This window comes from Pelodiscus sinensis, chromosome 27 (genome assembly GCF_049634645.1).
Source record: "Pelodiscus sinensis isolate JC-2024 chromosome 27, ASM4963464v1, whole genome shotgun sequence".
In the NCBI taxonomy this organism is placed as follows: domain Eukaryota; kingdom Metazoa; phylum Chordata; order Testudines; family Trionychidae; genus Pelodiscus; species Pelodiscus sinensis.
Genome location: NC_134737.1, coordinates 10,668,018 through 10,687,775, shown reverse-complemented (window position 1 = coordinate 10,687,775; position 19,758 = coordinate 10,668,018). Strand labels below are relative to the sequence as shown.

The window sequence follows — 19,758 nt, the reverse complement described above, 5'->3', positions numbered from 1 at the left end:
TCCAGGGGAAGGGCCAAGTGGGAATTGGACACCACCAGGGAAGCTTAACCCCATCAGCACTGATAGGAGCAAGCCTTCTAGTGCTTGTAGACCAGGCAAACCCCATCGGAGGTCTGAATTTTGTATCCCCAGGGGAATAGTTAAAAGCTCAAGGACTGAATGATGGAAACAGAGCAGCTAAGCAATCGCTGCTTCACCAGGCCTAGAGTGTGGTTTCTTAGCAACCCACTGCCATTGAGGAGACCCTGCATTCGCTCTGAGGCGCTCTCATACCATAGAGGAGATGCCCTCCTCCTCCTCCTCTTGGATTCGCTTCACTGGTTTCAGGAGGTGCTGCAGCTGCTTGTTATGCCGAGACAGCTGGAAAGAGAGGGAGGGGCAGCAAGGAGTTAACAGGAGCATGAGACAGGCCCAGCAGGGCAGAACCTACTGTGAACATGTGAGGATCCCTCGCTAGCCATGTAAGAGCCGTGTAAGGATGAGACATGCCTGGGCCTACTACCGCCAAGGACATTGACTTCTCTGGGAATCAGGATTTAGCTCTTATACACGCAGAGACAGAACAGCATCTGCAGAGACACTAGCTAGGATCAAACAATCCCCATTCTTCAGGGAATCGGCTGAATCAACTGGGTCAGGAAGGATTTCAGCCCTTGGTAATATACGACTGGCCAGTTCGTGTGGCGGTTCCGCCTTCTGCTGAAGCACCGAGGCTCAGTCACTGGATTCCAAACCAGAGGGGCTATTGTTCTGTCCGAGGGCAGCCGGACTTGTTGGGACATCCGCAGAATAGTGCAGAATGGGGCCCATTGGTACAAGTGGGTGAGATGCCATTGACATCCTTCATGGGGGACAGTCTTACATCAGCAGTGACATGAACCTGTGCTGTGCCAGGACACACTGATGTAGTTACGAATGGCTGGAACCCTCGAAGGTGTCAGCGAGGGACCAAGCAAAGAAGGGGGTTACGGAGGGTCAGGACTCTAAAGAGCCTAATTTCCTTTCACTAGGCCACCAGCAAGTCTTCTACTTCTGGATCTAGCCTAGAACTTCACAGGTATCCCTGGGTCTTTCTAGGCTTGTCTTGAGAAAGCATTTAAATAAATATGGACAGGGGCAGGGGAGGGGGGACAGGGAGCCTGGAAACCCTATCTCATGTTAACCAGTGAACAAAGGTGACCCCCACATGGGTCGGAGAAGCTGGTGGAACCCAGCCTGAGAAAGGAGAGGCTCCTGCAAAGGGAGCCCTGTGATAGAGACGCAGCCAAAAAGACGGTACCTGTAAGGCCAAGATATAGATGTTGTGCCCGACTTCCCGGGGGGAAACCTCAGAGTTCTCACACTCTTCCTCCTCGAGGTAGGCTTTTTTAATGACATCAACCTGTAATGGCAACATCAAGCGCACGACCATTCAGCTGTGCACCTCACCAGCCAGCAACCTGGCTAAGGTTTTGCATTGGGAACACTTGCAGCATAGCATTTTGTTTCTCTTCCCTGCCCCGTTTGTTTTTAACCCTAAGCATGAACGGCTCCAGGGACCACCACAGAGGGTGTGTGTGTGTAACTGACGTCAGTTGTGGGAGTGGAAGTGGTGCTGGTGAGGACGGCAGCGAACCCATGAGGAAGGCTAGCCTAGTGGTAGAGACTTGGTTCAGTTCCCTGATCTGCCACAGACTCCCTCTGGGATCCTGGTCATGCCACTTCATTTTGTTGTACCTCAGTTTCCCCACCTGTACACTAGTGCCCTACCTCACTGGGAGGCTGTGAAGACACATACACCAAAGACAGAGATGTGTTCAGATAGTATGGGAATGGAGGCCAGATAAGCTACCTTGGATAGATAGCACGGCACTGAAACCAGCTGCACCTGTGTATCTGATTCCACACACCTCACAGCCCTGGCAAAGGGCACCAACAGCAAGGGTGAGAAGGATGGGGAGGTAGATCCATCCTAGTATCACGTCTGCCTGTAATTTTAGGTCTGTAGAGGTGATTCAGACCTCTGCCTGTCCCCCCTCCCCTGTTGCTGACATGCAAAGTCCTGCATGTCTCTCAAAGGCAGCCTAGCCCCTCCCTGCTCGCCCACCCTTACCAGTTCCTGAGGCCGGAGGCTGATGAGGATCCGCTCGGCATTCTCACTGTCGTGCCTGCTCTCCATCAGGGCCAGCAGGAGTTTGGAGGCATTGTCCTGGCGAAAAAACATCCACTTAGGTAAACCAGAGCCACGGGCACCCTCTACCTCTGCTAGAGGCCTGAGAACATGCCACACCGAAGCACTGCCCACAGCTCCCCGAGACTGGAGACCCAGCCATGCTCCCACCCACTCTAGAGAGGTACATGATGGAGCCCACCAAACCACACTGCTACAGAGTCCATGCGCTGGAGACAGACCTCCCCTCCCCATCCCCGAGGGGCCCTCCGAGTACCTAGATCAATTAGTGGCTCTTCTCATCTAGCCACTTTACTATACTTGCAACTGTAGTTTGTTTTGATAATAAAAGTTTGTTTCTTTTTTCTAATTAACCAAAATTGGTTGATTGTTGTGTCCTTTGACTCAGTGTCTAGTAATAAGGGCAGAGTCCATTGTTGTCTGTAAATCCCCTCTGTTTTTCCCAGCTCCAAGTAAAATGGAGGTTGGGGCAGGGGAGAGTTTTACCTTTGGAAGGAGGTTTCCCAGGTGATCTCTTCCCTGGTTTTCTTGCAATTATGTGGGTGGTGGCAGTGGATTCCCCAAAATCCAGGTATTAGGATTTTGGGGGGAAGTTTTTGTACCAGAGCCTGTAAAGGCAAGGTTTTGGAGTGCTCTTGTGGGCCCTCACTTCTGCATTCACCTTGACAATAGGCCAGACACCTTCCCTTACATAAATCCTCTTCAGGACCCACACACACGAGATACCCCTGGCCTCACACACCTCCTCCTGGCTGCCTCACCAACCTTGAGCTGGAGGACGAGGTCCATTCGGTACTTGCAGAGGGGGCTGATCTCATTGAGGATCAGGGCCGTGATGATGTCAATGCCGTTCGATTCATGCGTCACGATGCAGCTCTGGGGAATGACACATGCAGGGTTACCCCACCGGCTCTTTTCTGCCCTCTCGACCTCAGGCTCCCCACATACTCACCGCGGCTCAGGCTTAGGGGAGGAAATGCCAAAGGCTTTAGGCCCCATCGACACAAGCAGATCAGCTGCAATTGAGCAGCGTGCTCCCAGCACACAGCGCAGCACAACTGAGACGCAAATAGTTAAAAACTGTGCAGACAAAGCCTACGGCAGGATTTAACCGTGTTACTTGGCTTTGTCTATACTGGCCAGAGAGCCACATTACAGCCTTGTTTGGCTCAAGCCACGTTCAATCGCTGCTGCCTTGATATTGGTGGGATCTTCTTTGCATATCAGGGTGACCAGATAGTCAGTGTGAAAAATGGGAAGAGGGGCGAGGCGTAATAGGTGTCTATATAAGAAAAAGCCCTGGGTTGTCCCTATCAAATCGGCACAGCCGGTTACCGTAACGCATACAGAGGCAATGATAAAGAACAGGCAGTTATCCAGGTCCAAGAACGAAAGCCTCTAGCTCCCTTTCCCTAAGAGCGAGTGGAACATTGTAACTGCCACATACCTGCAAGAGCAGCACTGACCATTTCAGAGCATGGTTTGCCCCAGCTGTGCCCATGACTACCCTGCTACAAATCCCCATCGGCCAATCACATTGCTCCTTTGGTCTACGAGTAAAGACACAGGCGGGGGAGTTGCAGGATTGCTCCCTGCAGCCCGTTCTTCACTGTTCTGTCCTGCCTAGTCTGAAGCGACTCAGTGAAGCTCTAACTTTTTCCACCTGTGAGCAGGATAAATTTTGTTCTGTGCACCAAGGCAAGTGCAGATGTGCACCACCCATAGGAACTCATGCTGCCGGCCGTGAGCGCTCTGTTAATCAACTGGGTGGCACCAGAATCTCTCTGTCCAAGCACTCAGCTTACAGGGAACTCTGCTCTCATGCCTTCCCCCTCGGGTGGCTATGGCCGGGAGGTTTCTCCTGCTAATCAGCCCACGGCTGCCCTACTAATTCCTAGTGGGCTCAGAACAATTCCTTCCCTCCTTGGATATTGTGGGCAGTGATCACGTCCCCGTACTAGCTATCCAGCCGCTCAGGTTAGTGACTGTAACGTCTGCCCACTCCTCAGTCTGCCCTGCTTTCTTTGCTCCTCTCTGAACTTCTAAGGTCCTGATTCTGCTGCCACTGACACAGCACAATCGGGAGGCGGGGGGGGGGAGGAGGCTGAACTAGCATCAGTGGCGGCAGCCCCTTGGCTTTATTTGTGGGCAGCCTTCTGCAAAGGGCTCCCCCGTCGGTGTCCAAAGAGCGGCTCTGGATTTTGCAGTGGTGCAAAGTCCCAAGCATCCTTGGAACAAGCGAGATCTAGAGCAGAGGCAGGGAACCTCTTTTGAGTTGGGGGCCGCTGACCCACAGAACAATCAGTCGGAGGGCTGCACACAAGTGAGAAGTGGAAACCCCCCACCCCCGTCCCGTGGCCCCCGAATAAGGAGAAAGACACTCCCCACATTCCCCTCACACACCAGAGCCGGGGGGCCCCAGCCTAGTAGATTTTGTGTGCTCCAGCCCCATGGGGAGGCAGCGGGGGGGGGACTGGAGCACCAGCACAGGCTGAGTCTCAGGGGTCGGATCCAGGCAAGCCAAGGGCAACATCTGGCCCCCAGGCCTGAGGTTCCCCACCCCGTTCTAAAGCAGCCTGCAAAAGTCTCTGGTTGTGGATGGAGCCACCCCCTGGCCTCCTAGCGAACCACGCGGTCTCCTCTTAGGCCAGGCTGGGATTACCTGGTTCTCGTGGCACGGCCCCTGGCAATACTCCGTCAAGGTCTCCAGCGTCTGTGTGATAAGGGCCACGTTGTATTCGTTGATGTAGAGGCCCAGCAGGCCCAGCCCCCCCGTGGTGCTGCCGCACATGATGTCCAGGAACTGCAGCGTCTCACACACCAGGTTGTAGTTGGTCTTGTTGTTCTGACACCGGAGGAAGTTCTGTAAAACAAACCCCGTGGCTCAGACCTCCGGGAGGGGCTGCCTGGGGGCAACGCACAGCCCCAGTCTCTGCATCCCTCCTTCGCGCCCTCTCCTCCCCAGGGAAGCCCACAGGGGGTGGGTCAGGGCAGACTTTGGCTCTGTCACGGGGGCGCAGGGCACGTCAAGCCTGTGCCATTGTACGTACATTCAGTGACCGGTACCTACTGCAGTCACAACGCGGCTCTGGCGCTTTGCTTCTGTAGATCACAGAGCAGTCACAAAGCAGGTCAGTGTCATCCCCCCACCTTGTACAGATGGGGAAACTGAGGCACGGGGCGGGGGGAGGGTGTGACTTGCCCACAATCACCCAGCAGGCCAATTTCAAAGCCAAGAATAGTGCCCAGGTCTCCTGAGTCCCAGTGCTCTCCCCGGTGAGCCAAACCCCCACCTCTCCCAGCTTCCGAACCTGGAGGTCCCGGTTGTGGTTCTCACAGAGCAGCTGCAGAAACCGAAGAATAGGCTCCATGATCAAGACCGACAGTCCCATCTCGTTGTTCTGGCTTCGCTCCCCAGCATCGTGGCCCTTTCGAAACCCAAGGGCGATGGGGTGCCGAGATGGGGGGTGGGACAGCATGAGCGTCCCTCGTCCTAAAGTGAAATCCAGTCTCTGTTACTGGCCTACCCAGGAGTGACGATGGCCTACACAGAGAGAATGCACTCAAGGGAGACAAGCACATCCCCAGTTGGCTACTTAGAAGGGGCTGGCCTGGCTGAATCTTCACGTTGGCTATCCAGAGCATCTACCTCTGGCTAGATCAGGAACCTACAGTTCAACACTGTTCCCATCCAGGGGTTAGACTTCCTATGGGCAGGGTATTTGGAGCTAGAGTTAGGATCACAAAGGTAGATATGGTCCCTGTCCACAGAGCTGACACCCGCACCCTCCCCTCCCATTTACCCTTGGTGCCAGGGTCAGGGGCGTCTTTGTCCTCCTGGGGCTTGTTCCCAATGTCGCTCATGTTCACCGACACCGTGGACTTGGTCTCCTGCTGCGCCTTCTTCATGCGGTCATGCAGCACTTTAAAGAACTTCTCGCACTTCCTGTCACTCATCATCAGGTTATAAAACGATTTCTGGGTGGGGAGAAAGCCAGACAAGAAGTACAAACGTCCCCCTCAGGATGTGAAGTTTCCCCAGCTGCCCCCGGGAACTGTGCCTCCCACTAAGTCTGATACGGTGCCTGGAGGTTCCAAAGTGCTGGGGGACTTTACGACTGATACTCTGCAGTTGTACAGCTGTGGTTAACTTCAGGTTGCAGGGCACAAACTGATCAAGCACAGGAGTTGGGAAGGATTTCCTGCCCCTGCCTCTAGCACTGCAGGTGTTTTCATCACCTTCTACAACATCAAAGTGCTAGGCATTGAAGGAAGCGGGATACTAGACTGAACAGAGCAGTGATCCGCTTGGGGAAACCCAGTGGTCACTGCTTTTGTTTCTCATCACAAAGCTGTCAATCAGGGTAGCCGAGCCAGTCAGATCTCAAGAGCAAGGCCATCTTCATGCACTCTCCTTAATCGAGTCCTTTTGTTGTACAGAAAATGGATCACTCACATCCTCTTTCCACCCTCTGCTATACCCTGAGCTTTAACTACCAAGGTATCCTAAGAGCAGCATATGGAAAAACACAAGCGGTAGCCAGTTCCGCTTCTTGGATGCTTAGACCCCTCTTGGGTGCTTCACGAGTCTGCTCTGCCTCTCCCTTTCCTGAACCAAGGCTTTGAAATAGCAAAGGAATATAACCCACCCTAGAAGGAGAGCCGAGGCAGCCTGACATTTTAGAAACCCCCAGCAGAGGGCGCCAGTGTTGCTTTAATAAACAGACTCCCACGGAGTCCTCCGCAGCCTTTTTAGCTTCTTACGAGCTGGATCAAGAAGTTAGGCTGGAAATTTGAAACAGCCAGTGATTTCTGGTTGGCCGAGGAGCATTGTATTACATCTGCCCTGGTCAGAACCCCGATGTGCAGGGATGAGTGAATACAGGGGCGGATGAGAGTTTTGCGGGGCCCAGGCCTGGGGGCAGCACAATTTCACGCATGCACCACGGCCACAGCCGACAGGTAGTAGCGCATGCGCAGGGCCTATTGAAGCGCGGGGCCCGGGGCAGCCGCCCCGCTCGCCCTGCCCTATACCCGCCACTGGGTGAATATCCTGCAGAGACACGTTTCTGTAGCTCTCAAGTGCAGCACTGCAGTGAGAGTTTTAGAGGAAGGTTTGCATTCACACAAAGCACTGATCTTGGGCTCCCCACGGGGGGCAGTGGAACCTGGGGTCAGCTGGGGACTCCCCAACTGACCCCGGGTTCTGGGGCAAAGCTCTTCCCACGTGCCAGGACCACAACACCCCCCTGCCTTTACCTGGATCTCTGTGTTGCCTCCGTCCAACAGCCGAATGGCTAAGAGGATGCTCTCCTGAAAAATCTTCTCATTTTTGGTGTTCATGATGAGGTCCGACACAAGCTTGGTGGCCCCTTCCCTGTCCAGCCGGCACTGGATGGCAGCAATGACTGACCAGTCCTGGTCTTGGCCTGTGCGTGGAAGAACAAGAGAGGTAAGAACTGGAGTCGGGGGCAAACTGGAAGGGCACAGCAGTGAATTCTACAGCCAAGCTAAGGAACAGAGGGTGGCCTTTGGGTGACTATGGAAAAGTCCCTCAGTCGCTCTGTGTCTCAGTTTCCCACCTGTAAAATGGGGATAATGCTTCTGCTCTAACTCCCAAGGGGAGCTATGAGTCCTTAAAGTTTGCAGAGCCCTTTCATACTATGGCCACAGGATCCAATGACTCCCTGAAAACTCCAGCTCCGGAGAACCCTGTGGATGGAACTGCAGGCAAAAACCTCTCTTCTGGGAAGGGCTGACCTCAGGGAAGCTGGGCGATTCACACCGGATGAGTCCCCCATCATAACACAAGGGCTCGAAAGCCCCAGGGGCATGCCTGAGCCTTGAGAGAAAGGAGGGGAAACCGAGCAAGGGTTCTAAGTGGCTCACCGCCCCCGGTCATGTCGACGATCTCCCCTTTGGAACTCGACTTCTTGTTCTGCAGGTAGTTACCCAGGAGCGTTTTCCTCAGCTCGTTGCCCTGGCGCGAGAAAGAAACTCCATGAGTCCGCGCCAGAGTGGCAGGTCCCTGACAGCTCACGTACCAGGCCCCGGCCTTTGGGCAGCTAGCTAAGGCTCCCGGGGGAGGGACAGATCTCCCAACCCTCCGCCGGCTGCAGAAGGCCCTGCACGCACTGCGTGAAAGGCTGGGCGTGGGTGAAAGCGGAGTGTCCACAAACCCCACCTAGTTCATTGAGCCTCCCTTGCCTGGGAGGCTTTCGGGGAGGCAAGAGGGTCCAAAAGCAAACCGGTGACTGAATCAACCTATAGAAACTAATGGGTTGACCTGGTGTCCAGCTTTGCTTCCAGTTAACCCATAGGCTCTGATGGGTTGACCTGGTGCCCCGAATGTAAAATTGGCCGCCAGGTCAACCTGGAGTCATTCCTGATTGACTTTGATGTGAGGGAGAGAGGAAGCAGAGTGGACGACTGCATGGGCATCCAAATGGGGGCTGGGCGGTGGAGAAAAGGGGTGCCAGGTGGGGGGGTGATTGTGGGCATGCTGACCTTGGGCTCTGGGCACTCACCCGCTCCCCATATTTGTTCTTCTTCATTAGCATCTGCTGCAGCGTCCTCAGGACCCGGATGCACAACTTCTCCTCACTCTCCATCAGGTCCTTCGTGTGCTGGACCAGCCTGGCCAAACACCGCAAGCACCCATCAGCTCCTCCTGCACCCCGAGCCGCCCCATGCTCTGCCTGTAGGCAGGGCTCCGCCCTCGCCTCCTTCCTCCCACGGGGACATGCGCATCCCTCCGCCACCCACAGCAGGGCCCAGCCCCACCCTGCTGGGGCTCAGCCCCTCCTGCCCCCTTACTTGGACAGGAAGCCCCCGCTCTCGCAGCGCTGGTAGGCATCGGTCCCCTCCATGAAGAGCAGCTCTGGGCGGTGCAGCACGTCCACCAGGACGGACAGCTCCGCCTCCACCAGGGGTTTGAACCGTTCCTCCAGGGCGTTGATGATTTCCTGCAAGAGACGCTGACGTCAGGCTCGGACACAGCCCTGGCATGCACCTTCGGGGCCAGACTGGGCCCATGAGGCGCTGGCCCATGATGGGACCGGGACAGCGCCGCACTGGCCTGGGGGGGGGGGGGGGGGGGGCTCCTGGACGGATCAGGCCCTAGGTCTGCTGGAGAGGGCTGGAGGCTGCTACGTGCAGAGCCCTCTGCGAGTCGGTGCGCAGCGAGCAAACCCGTAGGGCCTGCGTCCTCTCTGGCCCTTTGGAAGCAAGGAGCCGTCAGGAGAGTGCCTGGGTGCTGTGCGTGGGCGTGGCTGGTGCTTGGTGCTGGGAGGGTGACACCTGTCCTCCCACGCTGGGAGCCTCGGCCGACAGGACAGGAATCAGGAGGCACGGCCGCTGTCTGGCTCTAGGGGACGCCCTACTGCTAACCCGGCACCAGCCCCCCGCCGTTTTTCATGAGGCCAGGACTCCCCGCCCCCCAGGAAGGGCTCCCCGCCCTCACCTGTAGCTTCTCAATGATGTTTTTGTAGTCCCACTGGTTGGGCGTGGCCGAGACGCGGGGGAAGGTCCGCGTGGTGGCCTTGTAGCTGGAGGCGCTCCGCTGCAAGGCGCTGGTGGAGCTGCTGTTCAGCAGGGAGCTGACGTGGGCGTCGAGGTCCATGGGCAGCACGATGGAGCGGCTCTTGGCTGGAAGCAGAACAGACTCAGAGGGGGCAGGGAGGGCGGGGCCCAGGCACACGCGCCGCAGGCCTCGGTCGCTCACTGTCCCGCGCAGGAGCAAAGCAGCCTGTGCCGCTGCGGCCCGTGTGGCTGTGCCCCCCGAACGTCTGCGTTCAGCGCACAAAGCGTCGTCCACACCCCCAGCCTGGCCTGTCCCTCCAGCGCCTGGAGGAGGGAGGGAAATAGCCCGGCCCTCCTTTCCCAGAGGGGGGATGTAGAGATTAAATAACCTGCCTGAAAAGCCACAGGAAAGCTTGGGGGGGGCAGCTTTGGGGTCAGTCCTCAGCCCCCCACATCCCAGCCTCTTTCGCTAAACCGTTCTGTGACCCATCGGCATTCACAGCCCCTCTCAAGAGTCAGGCAGCAGCGGACGGGAGGGGAGGCCACAGATTCGAGGGAAACCGACGTATTTCAGGCCCCATCAGCGGCTGGGAGCCCCAGGAATCAGCTAAGGCGTCCTGGTCTCGCCAGGTTCCCAGCCCGTGTCAAACCGGCCCAAGACAGCTGGGTGTGAAGCCAGTTCCCAGCCTCTGTGGTGTCAGAGGCAGGTCGCTAGACAGTCCCACTTCCTCCGGGCCCGGACGCAGCTGCCGGATCCCCCCGCCTGGTACATGCAGTCTCAGACGGATGGAGTCTCCTGCTCAGTGGAGTTGCCTCTCAACGCTGCCCTCCCCCGGCACCTGCCCCAGCAGCTGACCCCTGAGCCCGCGTCCCGGGCATGGAGCAATCAGCCCGGTTCCCTCAGCACCTTACCAACCATGGCCAGGGTCCGGATACAGGCCTCCACTGAGCTCTTGTGCTGCTGCTGCAGCCAGGAGCACTCCAGGAGCCTCGTGGAGGACTGGAGCAGCTGCACCACGATGGTCTGGTGGGTCTGCGAGACAGGGGAGGCGGGTCAGACCCAGCCGCCCCGACAGGCCACTCCCGGGGGACAGCTGCTCACCGGTCGGTGGGGACACCCCGGGGGGGGGGGGGTGACTCGTTGGCCCCTCCCGCCCAGCGCCAGCCTCGGTCGGTTCCCACGGCACTGTCGCAGGCGGCCTGCCCCCCCCCCGGGCTCTGCTTTCAGGCTGAGGAACTGGCTCCCGCCATGGACTGGGACCAGGTGTCGGCTCATCCCCCCGCCTGCCACGCTCCCCCACAAACCTTAATAAGGGCGGTACCGTGGTCCCCAGCTCACCCCCGCCAGGGCCTGTCCCTCCGGGAGACCCTTGTGGCCTCTGCCCCTGAACACCCCCAGCCCAAGGCTTAGCATGGATGGTACCGAACCATCCACTCACCCGTGTCAGGGGCTGCCCTCTGCGAGACCCCTCTGGGCTCTGCCCCGAATACCCCCCACAAGCTCTGCTATCCCACACACTCCGCCAGCCCCACTGGGCTCTGCCCCAAATACCCCCCACAAGCTCTGCTATCCCACACACTCCGCCAGCCCCATGGGGCTCTGCCCCTTTGCCCTGTCTGTGGCTGTGTCTCAGGAAGGGAAGGAAACCCCGCGCCACATGGAGCTCAGCGGGTTTGTGGCTCTCCCAGCCCACTCCCTCCCCCACTTCAGTGCTCCTGCCCCTCGAGAGGGAGGGGCTGGCCACACTCGGCCACTGTAGGCTGGGGCAGGTTTGGCTCTAGGATCCTGACGCCTCCATCCCTCACGGCCACAGCCACAGGCTGAAGGCCACTGACTCTTCCGCCGTCTGCAGCTTCCGGGTCCCAGGTGGCACCGGGGCCAGGCTGGGGCTCTCTGACCGCGGAAGGGCCCGGGCTTACCTGCAGGGAGGTGCTGTTCTCCGAGAAGGGGGAGCTGAAGAAGGCGTTGATGGTGTCCAGCACCACGGTGAGCACGTACTTCTCCAGGGCGGGGTCCGTCAGGCGCTTCTCTCGCTTCTTACACATCTGCGGGGAAGGAGACGCGGGTCGCTGCACGCCGGGGCGAGCACAGCCCTGGCAGGCACGGACCCAGGAGAGCTGCAAGGAGCATCTCAGGCCCCCTGCGGGGCACGCCCGGCCCAGCCCCTGTCCCTGTGTTCCCACGGGCCAGCTGGGCTGGAGATGCCCCTGAGCGCAGCGGGTGTGTCCGCCCCGCAACCCCTGAGGGCACTGTCCGGCGTGGAGCAGCTCCTTGCTCCGCCACGTGGCACTGTCCCTGACATCCCAGTGCTATAGCACGCTGGGCTCTAAGCTGGCTCAATAGCCCCTCGCACGGGGCCCAGCCTGCTTCTAGGCTGCTGAGAAAACCAGTGGAACATCCAGCAAGTAGAACCTCCTGGTGGCCACCATGCCACGGAGGAGCTGTCAGGGGAAGCATCCCCTCCCGCCCCCCCAGGATCCACGCCAGGCCCTGCCCCCCACCGTGGCCATGTCGAGGATGAAGTTCTCAAAGAGGGTCCAGATGTGGTTGCTGGTGTAGATCTCCTTCATTTCCACCTCGGTGTCCACGTAGCAGTGGTTGACGAAGTTCACATAGGCCATCTTCACCTGCAGGGGCAGAGCAGGGGAAATCAAGCCCCTGCCCGGTGGTACATGCCGCTGCCCCCCTGCCCTGCGAACCACACGTGGCCCGCGAGGACGGAGGGGCACAAAAGGGGGTTCAACTTGAAGCACAAGAACCCTCCTCTGCTCCCTGCCCCTCTCCCCCTTTCTTCACTCTGTACCATTATCACAGCATTCCTCCCTCCTCCTCCCTCCTCCTCCCCTCTCCATGCACCATTAGGAGACCACAATCCCCTGCTTTCACCTTCCCTTGTCTCTCCGTCCCCACCACAAGCCCTTCACTCTCCAGTGTGCCCGCACCTCCAAGCTCCTCCCCCCGTCTCCCTGGCTGTACCCCCCGTACCTCAGTGATGCAGTCCTCGTGCGTCACCACCCGCACAATGTCCTCCAGCGGCAGCAGGGACGTGCACTTGATCTCCGTGTAGACGTTCTTGCCCTCTGCGCAGGCGGCCAGCAGGTCCACCAAGGAGATGTGGTACATGAGGGGGCTGTTCTCTTCCACCCCCTCCCGGGCTGCTGTCATCATCTCCAGCATGGTGGCCAGAGACGCCTTGTCATTGTAGAAGACCACCACGTCATCCCCAGCATTGGTGAGCTGCGAGGAAGGAACAAAGGTCATAGATCTGTGGCAGAGGGGATGGAAAAACCTTGCAAGGCAATCGCCCACTTCCCCTGAAACACAGCCAAAAGGGGCCACAGAGGGATTAAAGGAAAGGGCATTTACAACGGAAATAGGGCATTTTTCAACACATCACAGATGTGACCAACCTGCAGAACTCCCTGCTGCAGGATATTACTAAGACAAGCAGCTTGAAAACAGGCAGCCAGTAATCTTAAAACCGCCACTGACTTTGGAGCCCAACTCGAGACACATTAGCCCGGATTTTCAAAGGTGCCAAGCACCTGCCGCTCCAGCCGCAGCCCACAGGAACAGAAGATGCTTAGCACTCTGGAAAAATCAACGGTCTGAAGCTGGGTTCCTAAAATCGAGGTGCCCGAGGATAAAAGGGCACAAGTCCACCCATGCACTGGTGGAAATGGTGCAAGCAAGAGCTGTGAGCGTCGGGTTCTTAGCATGGTTTCGGATGTCGTGTGGACAGACATGTTCCTTCTGTGGGTAGGAACAGCATCTGCTCAGGCTGAGATACAATAATACATGTCCTTGGCCCACTTTCTACATCTCCTCCAAAGGATGGTGCTTCCAACTGGGGCCCTGGGATCAGCACCGACCTTCTTCTGAGCCCCCACCCTGCTCCCTGACATGGTCCATTTCGCTGAGTCGGTCTCTCCACCTGCACCCTCCCACACCCGCCATGCACAGACACAAGGAGGGGGTGCGGCTCTCACCTCCGTCATGATCATGTCCTGGCATTTCTTGACGTACTTGCCCTCGGCCTTGATGATGCTGTGCAGGAAGTCGAGGTACTGCACGTGGCGGCCGTGCGTGGCCAGGCAGTGCACGAAGTGCTGCAGCACCGTCTCGCTGATCTCCGAGCACAGCTGGTAGTTGTTCAGGAAGATGTGCTGCATCGTTTCGGCCTCCAGGAGCTGCGGGGACGGGCGGCAAGAGACGCCGGCGTGAGGCTGGGGGATGATGTCGAGCTCCCAAATGCCCAGCTGCACCCCCAGCTCCTCTGTCCGTCCCCCCCCCAACCGTCTCCAAACACCCCTCCCCTTCCTCTTCTTCTCTGTTCTCCCCGGGACCCTTATTGTGGCTGCTACCCCCCTACTCACTCACTGGGACTCACAGCCTCTCGCCCAAGCGACCCTCCTTCCCGACAACCCTGCAGGATTGGTTAGAACTTTCCTCCTCCCTTGTTGTCAGGAGTCTAGTATGTCTTTGCCACCCTCTAGCAATCACCAGATTTAATTGCTGGCTTGTTCATCAGCTTTCCCAGCATCTGAGCCTCCCGGACATTTGTCCCTTACCCTCACAACACCCCTATGAGGCAGGGAAACATCCCCAATCTTACGGATGGGGAAACCGAGGCATGGGTAGGGAAGTGACTTGCCCAAGGTCATCCAGAAGACCAGTGGCAGAGATGAGAAGAGACACCCCCCCCCCCGCCCAGGTCTTCTGAGCCCCAGTCCAGTGCCTTTATCACAAGAGAGCAAGCACCACATTGAAACTCCCCCAGGCTGGCCAGCAGGGGAGAGGGACCAGTGTGGCCAAGATGTCACACCAAAATCAGCCTCTTCCATCTCTACTGTCTCATCTCTCCCCCAGCCCACTCCTCGGGCTCCATGTTGAGCTCTCCCAGGGACAGCTCCTCTCTTACCCCCGGGGTGAGGAACAGGTTGAGATGTTTGTGCAGAAGGGCCTGGTTTCCTTGGTTCCCGGCACAGAACTTCTGCAGGAACTGGTGGGTGTATTTCAGAATCTCCAGCATCTTTGCATCGCCCTGCGTGCGGGGCAGCAGAGAAGAACGTTACAATGAGACGACCTCTTGAGGTCCCTTCCAGTCCTACGACTCTGTGATTCATAATTCCCATCTACAGACCTTTCCACCAAGGATCTCAACTCACTTTGCGAGGAGATCCCCATTTGATCCCCATTTTACAGAGAAGGGCACTGAGGCCTGGGGGAGGTGAAGTGACTTGCCCAGGGTCATGCTGTGAGTCAGTGGCCAAGCTGCCAAGAGAACCCAGGAGTCCCAGTAGCCAGTCTGCTGCTCTAGCCACTAGGCACACTGCCTTGAGGCTTCCAGTATGTAGGAAACCAACTGGCAAATCCAGAAAAGCATTGAGTGACTGACTGATCACGCAGTGAGATATTCCAGCGGCATGAGCATGCCCTGGGACTGCTCCCTTTGACTTCCCCCCTCCCCCCCCCTGCCGCCATCCCTGCCTTCCTGCAGCACCGAGCGTGGGAAAGTCCCGCCCTGTTTCTGACTCTCCCACCTTCTCATAGGGGATCTGCAGCAAGTCCAGCATCACTTTGTGGGCGTCCATGTTCTTCATCAGGCGCTGCTGCTTCCGGCGCACCTGCTCGCCCACCCCGCACATTTTATTGAGCCGCTCCAGGATCTGGAGAGAGAAACCCACCCCAAGGCACCAGAGAAGAGGAATGGGCATTAGAACACCCATGGCAGGACACGGCCCAGCAAGGCGGGCGGAGACACCCCATCAGCCCCTTCCTATGCCTGAGTCCTAGGCTTAATCCGCACAGCAGAGCGCTGGGTACTTTTAGTCCAGCTGGCAGAGCCTGGCTGGGAACATGCCACTGCCTCGGGCAGACACATTCCAACCCCCAGGAAATCAAAGGCAAGTTTGTTCTCCTACTGCCTCCTCTCAACCCAGCTTCCCCCAGGGAGAGGCCAGCTCTGGCTGGCTGAGTATGCTGCTCTGTTTCCCAGGTGTAAATCCAGAGCCACGCGCTGAACACAGTGGCGTTATGCTGCATTTACATCAGCGTTGCTGAGAATCCGGCCCGTGAAACTCCAGGTTGCCAAATGGAAAGTATCGCATTATGAATGAGATTTCGCTTTTCCCCTGCACCCACATCTGCATCCCCTACTGGCAGGCTGCACAACCTGGCCCTGCGCCCCATTCAGGACCCTTCAGGCTGGAAAAGATCAGGGCCTCACTCCACTGGCAATTAGTAGCCTGGCTGCAGAATGTCAGCTGAGATCACCCTGAAATGTTGGGTCAAGGCTCCTGCACTTAATGTCATTGGGCTGCGTGGGTGTGACATAGGGGAGAATTGGCTCCTTTGTGTCCAGCTGCATGAGAGAAAGTCAATCCCACAATGCAACTCACCAAGCAGAATAGCAAAAATCTAGAGGGCCTCAATCAACTGGTAACCACTCATGTCCAGCAATATGATTCACAAATCCCTGTGATCCTCCTAGTGCAGAGTGTGAGCCCTGAGTCTCATTCATAAAACCCTGTGATCCTCCCAATGCAGTGTGAGCCCTGAGTCTCATTCATAAAACCCTGTGATCCTCCCAATGCAGTGCAAGCCCTGAGCCTCATTCATAAAACCCTGTGATCCTCCTAGTGAAGTGAGAGCCCTAGGTCTCATTCATAAGTGCTAGTGTCACTCCTAGTGCAGTGAGAGCCCTGGGTCTCGTTCATAAATACTGTGCCCCTCCTAGTGCAGAATTAGAACCCCGGGTCTCATTCACAAATTCTCATGTCTGTCACCTTGCATAAGGCCTGTCTTTGACTTTCATTGCAAAAGTTTTAACAACTTCATAGGGCTCCCCCTGCACTAAGCTTCTAAGTGTGAGTCTCACACGTCTTTGCTGCACGCCTGCCTTCTCACAAGGGTAACATAATGCAGGACGCTGTACGTAACACCATAAAGACCGCTCCAGTCCAGGGTTCCCTGCTGAGCGGGCTAGCTTAGGCAGTCCAACTGCACAGCTGGCAGGGGCTATGTGATGCTACCAGAGACAGTATTGGCTGTTTCTTACCCCTTTGACTATCTGGTAATTTTCACTGCTCTTCTCTTCCGTGATGCTGGTCTCCTCATCTGTAGTGTGCTATGACGAGAAGACGAGAAAAGAACATCTCTCAAAAAGAGAAAGCTGAAATCCCCCGTGATTATTGGGCTATCCCACATTGACTGGGTACATGTCATCTCACAGTGGAATACACATTTCTAGACACCATTAATGACTGCTTCTTAGCGTAGCTAGTCCTGGAACCCAAAAGGGAGAAGTAATTCTTGATTTAGTCCCAAGTGGTGCATGGGATCTGGACCAAGAAGTGGATACTGCTGAACTGCTTGGTAATATCAACCAGAATGTAATTAAATGTAACACGCCTGCAGCAGGGGAAATACCAAAGAACCCCACCACAGTAGCATTTAATGTCAAAAAGGGGAACTAACAAAAATGAGGCTAGACAAAGCCCTGGCTGGGATGATTGAGTTGGGCTTGGTCCTGCTTTGGGCAGGGGGCTGGACTCAATGATTCTGGAGGTCTCGTCCAGCCCTGGGATTCTGATTCAAGTATTCTAATCTGGCAGGCCAAAAAAAGAATCTGAAGTGCAACTAGCAAAAGACACACATGCTAACAGCAAGACAATTCTGAAATGCATCAGAAGCAGGAATCCTGCCAAACAACAATGGGGCCCCTGGACGGTCGAGCTGTTAAAGGAGCACTCCAGGAATGAATTCTCTGCATCTGAACTCACAGATGGGGATGTGGGGGAGATTCCTAACCCTGAGCCAATCTTTTCCGGTGACAAACCTGAGGAATTGTCCCAGATTGAAGTATCAACGGAAGAGGCTTTGGAACAAATCGGGTAATGTTGCGCCAATTTTTATAAAAGGCTCCAGAGCCAATCCTGGCAATTATAGGCCAGTAAGAATGGAATGATGACAGCAAAGAACAGAATTATCAGACACAGATGAACACAATATGTTGGGGAAAAGTCAACTCTGCTTTTGTAAAGGAAAATCATGCCTCTGGACTGTTAGGCTGTGTCTACACTGGGCCACTTATTCCGGAAAAGCAGCCGCTTTTCCGGAATAAACTGCGAGCTGTCTACACTGGCCCCTTGAATTTCCGGAAAAGCATTGACGATCTACTGTAAGAAATCAGCTGCTTTTCCGGAAAAACTATGCTGATCCCGCTCGGGCAAAAGTCCTTTTTCCGGAAAACTGTTCCGGAAAAGGGCCAGTGTAGACAGCACAGTAGTGTTTTCCGCAAAAAAGCCCCGATCGCGAAAATGATGAAAAGTGCTTTTCCGGAAAAGCATCCTGCCAATGTAGACGCTCTTTTTCCGGAAATACTTATAACGGAAAACTGTTCCGTTTTAAGCATTTCTGGAAATTCATGCCAGTGTAGATGTAGCTTTAGAATTCTTTGCGGGTGTCAACAAGCACATGGGAAAGATCCAGTTTATACAGTGTCCTTGGACTTTCAGCAAAACTTTGACAAGGTCCCAGCCTGCTAGTTCTCCTGGAGCAGCTGCATTACTGAACTGAGAGCCTCACTGACACCCATCTCTGGCATGCCCCATTAAAGAAGCTGAACCCAGAGGCTGCTGAGAGGCAATACTCTTCAATCCCACCGGCCTGATCTGGATTTGAACCCACAACCCAGCCGGTCCCCTGCAATCCAGATAGCTGCTCGGGTGCTCACCTCTTTCTTCTCCTTCTTGGCCCCTTCTCCTGCGTCCTCGCCCTTGGTGCTGCCCTTCTTGTCCACCCAGAGCTCCGACTTCTCCACCATCGTGCGCAGCTTGTCGAGCTCGGACTTGATCACCTTGTAGTTCTCCACGTCCTGCGCTGAGATGAGGAGCTGGACCTGGGACGACAACCCCGCAAGAGGTCACTGCGGCTGAATCAGCGGGTTAGAAGTTTCTCCTACGGCCCTGTCAGGCTGGGGATGCGCTAAGAGTGCTGGTTACCCAGCCCTGGGGCGGTCTGGGAGGCGTGCCGAGCAGCCGCCTTCCACAGATGAGGATCCCAAGACAACTTACACTTGATTCCTGCAGGGCATAGCAAGGGTCTGCAACCCCCCCACCACCACCAGGCACAGATCCAGGCATCCCCCTTTTCTATGGGCACGCACCAGCTGGCTGCTGGACTGACCTCACACGCTCATTTCACACCATGTTCACATGGGCTCGTCCGTGGCTCACTGCCAGCCTGGCTGGATTTAGACTCTCACCCCGGAAGCGTAACCAATTTACAGCCCCCCTCCCTCAGCCCACCGCTCCCCAGGTGTGGGCCAGGACTCGCGAGTGCTCCCGGCTGACGTGTCTGGGACGTCCTGGCTGCACGTTACCTGTTTGAAGGTGTGCAGCATCTCCTGCCTCTGGCTGAAGTGTTTGAAGAGGAGCTGGAGGGAGCCGGAGACAAGCGGGGGATAGTCGTGCATGGTCAGGTGGATCAGCACACGGAGAAACATCCTCCCCCCTTCGTCGTCCACCTCTAACATGCTGCTCGACTTCCTGAAGTCAAGGGGAAAGAGCAGTGTGAGCTACAACCTGTAGCGGGATGAGGGCCTGAAACGTAAGCCCAGGTATCGCAGGCCGGGTCTGAGGCCTAGGCAGCAATGGTCAAGACTTTGCTAACATAAAGCAGAGTGAAGCTGTGAGCGAGAGGCAGGCCCGGCTCACAGAAGTCGGCACGAACAGGGCTGATATTACAGAAAGACTCCTACCGAAGAGGCACCAGGCCTGGGCTGCAAGCACGTTCCAGAGGGGTCGTATCAGAGCACCTCATGAAGAAACATCTTGGTACCACCACACAGCCCACAAATAACAGACACACTGACCGTCTACACTGGGTCTACACTGACAGCATGACAGATAGTGTCAAACCCCCCTTGTGAGACGTAACTAAACAACAGGAGGTGGCAACCTGATACGTCAGGAGTGATGTGTCACTTGTCTGTGCCTGTGTATAAAAGTGCACCCCAGAGAGCCGTTGTTGGCTGACCTAGGGGGCAATGCTGAATCCGTAA

General features: G+C 56.4%; 1 protein-coding gene across 1 annotated transcript in view; it reads right to left on the bottom strand.

Annotated features, from left to right (window-relative positions):
• Nucleotides 1-19,758, bottom strand: part of ITPR3 (inositol 1,4,5-trisphosphate receptor type 3) — a 95,439-nt gene that overhangs the window by 17,156 nt on the left and 58,525 nt on the right. Inside the window, exons 25-46 of the mRNA XM_075910583.1 lie at nt 19,078-19,243; nt 18,430-18,594; nt 16,753-16,821; nt 15,236-15,361; nt 14,614-14,736; nt 13,682-13,882; nt 12,678-12,929; nt 12,194-12,319; nt 11,612-11,737; nt 10,604-10,724; nt 9,633-9,817; nt 8,987-9,135; nt 8,698-8,806; nt 8,060-8,150; nt 7,430-7,599; nt 5,974-6,148; nt 5,482-5,663; nt 4,833-5,033; nt 2,936-3,046; nt 2,093-2,188; nt 1,280-1,381; nt 274-360 (exon numbers count right to left, since the gene is read on the bottom strand). Coding sequence (XP_075766698.1) covers nt 274-360; nt 1,280-1,381; nt 2,093-2,188; nt 2,936-3,046; nt 4,833-5,033; nt 5,482-5,663; nt 5,974-6,148; nt 7,430-7,599; nt 8,060-8,150; nt 8,698-8,806; nt 8,987-9,135; nt 9,633-9,817; nt 10,604-10,724; nt 11,612-11,737; nt 12,194-12,319; nt 12,678-12,929; nt 13,682-13,882; nt 14,614-14,736; nt 15,236-15,361; nt 16,753-16,821; nt 18,430-18,594; nt 19,078-19,243 — 3,133 coding nt within the window. The remainder of the gene's footprint in view (nt 1-273; nt 361-1,279; nt 1,382-2,092; nt 2,189-2,935; nt 3,047-4,832; nt 5,034-5,481; nt 5,664-5,973; nt 6,149-7,429; nt 7,600-8,059; nt 8,151-8,697; nt 8,807-8,986; nt 9,136-9,632; nt 9,818-10,603; nt 10,725-11,611; nt 11,738-12,193; nt 12,320-12,677; nt 12,930-13,681; nt 13,883-14,613; nt 14,737-15,235; nt 15,362-16,752; nt 16,822-18,429; nt 18,595-19,077; nt 19,244-19,758) is intronic.